The sequence below is a fragment of the Corvus brachyrhynchos genome, unplaced genomic scaffold (genome assembly GCF_000691975.1).
Source record: "Corvus brachyrhynchos isolate BGI_N302 unplaced genomic scaffold, ASM69197v1 scaffold142, whole genome shotgun sequence".
Taxonomy (NCBI): domain Eukaryota; kingdom Metazoa; phylum Chordata; class Aves; order Passeriformes; family Corvidae; genus Corvus; species Corvus brachyrhynchos.
In genome coordinates this window covers 9,597,297-9,598,244 of record NW_008237226.1, presented here as the reverse complement: position 1 = coordinate 9,598,244, position 948 = coordinate 9,597,297, and the positions used below count along the sequence as shown (strand labels likewise).

Below are 948 nucleotides of genomic sequence, written 5' to 3'. Positions count from 1 at the left end.
GGGGACGGCGCTGGCGTTTTGGAGGGAGTTTGCATGTGGTCAGTGCTGTGCTGCTGAGCCAGCCCCCAGCTCACATTACACACTACTGTATTTATAACCTCTCGAAGCTGTTTCCCCCTTCAAGCAGTTCTCTGGGACCACCTTCTATTGGCTTCAACCTCTCCAACTTCTTGACATCTGAGCGGCTCTGAGAACGGCTCATCTAGGTCCGAGTGTTTATGCAGCGGAGACTGGCCACTAGGGCTAAAGACCTGGATTATCTGAGCTCAGCTGCCTGCTGCAGAGTCTGTCGGTGCCGTTTTGGAAAAAAAAATCCCAGCCCCGATCTGTTTACAGTGAAAGTTGACAAAGGGTGGTGAAGTTGGATCTTTCCTAAACTCTCCTGCCTGGAACCTGAGACTTGCATGCCATGGATCACACACTCTTTGGCTGCCTGCGCAGCCCTCATGCCACTGCGCAGAGCTTGCACCCTTTCTCCCAGTCTTCTCTTGCCCTGCATGGAAGATCTGACCACATGTCCTACCCTGATCTGTCTTCTTCTTCTTCCTCTTGCATAATAGCGGGATACCCCAATGAGGAGGGCATGTTTGCCAGCCAACATCATAGGGGGCACCATCACCATCACCATCACCACCACCACCACCACCAGCAACAGCAGCACCAAGCTTTGCAGACGAACTGGCACATTCCTCAGATGTCGTCTCCCCCCGCCGCGGCCAGGCACAGCCTCTGCCTTCAGCCTGACTCAGGAGGACCTCCGGAGCTGGGCAGCAGCCCTCCCGTCCTGTGTTCGAACTCTTCCAGCCTGGGCACCAACACCCCCACGGGGGCAGCGTGTGCGCCAGGGGACTATGGCAGGCAGGCTCTGTCCCCGGTGGAAACAGAGAAGAGGTCCGGCAAAAGGAAAAGCGACAGCTCAGGTAAAGGCTCGCGCGTTCCCCAGCGGGG

At 56.6% G+C, this 948-nt stretch overlaps 1 protein-coding gene across 1 annotated transcript in view; it reads left to right on the top strand.

The window, feature by feature from the left end:
- The first annotated feature begins 33 nt into the window (after nucleotides 1–33).
- The window catches only part of MEOX2 (mesenchyme homeobox 2), a 53,413-nt gene continuing 52,498 nt past the window's right edge, over nucleotides 34–948 (top strand). The window contains exon 1 of the mRNA XM_008629947.2: nucleotides 34–920. Within this exon, the coding sequence (XP_008628169.1) occupies nucleotides 410–920 (511 nt within the window). The 5' untranslated portion in view covers nucleotides 34–409. The remainder of the gene's footprint in view (nucleotides 921–948) is intronic.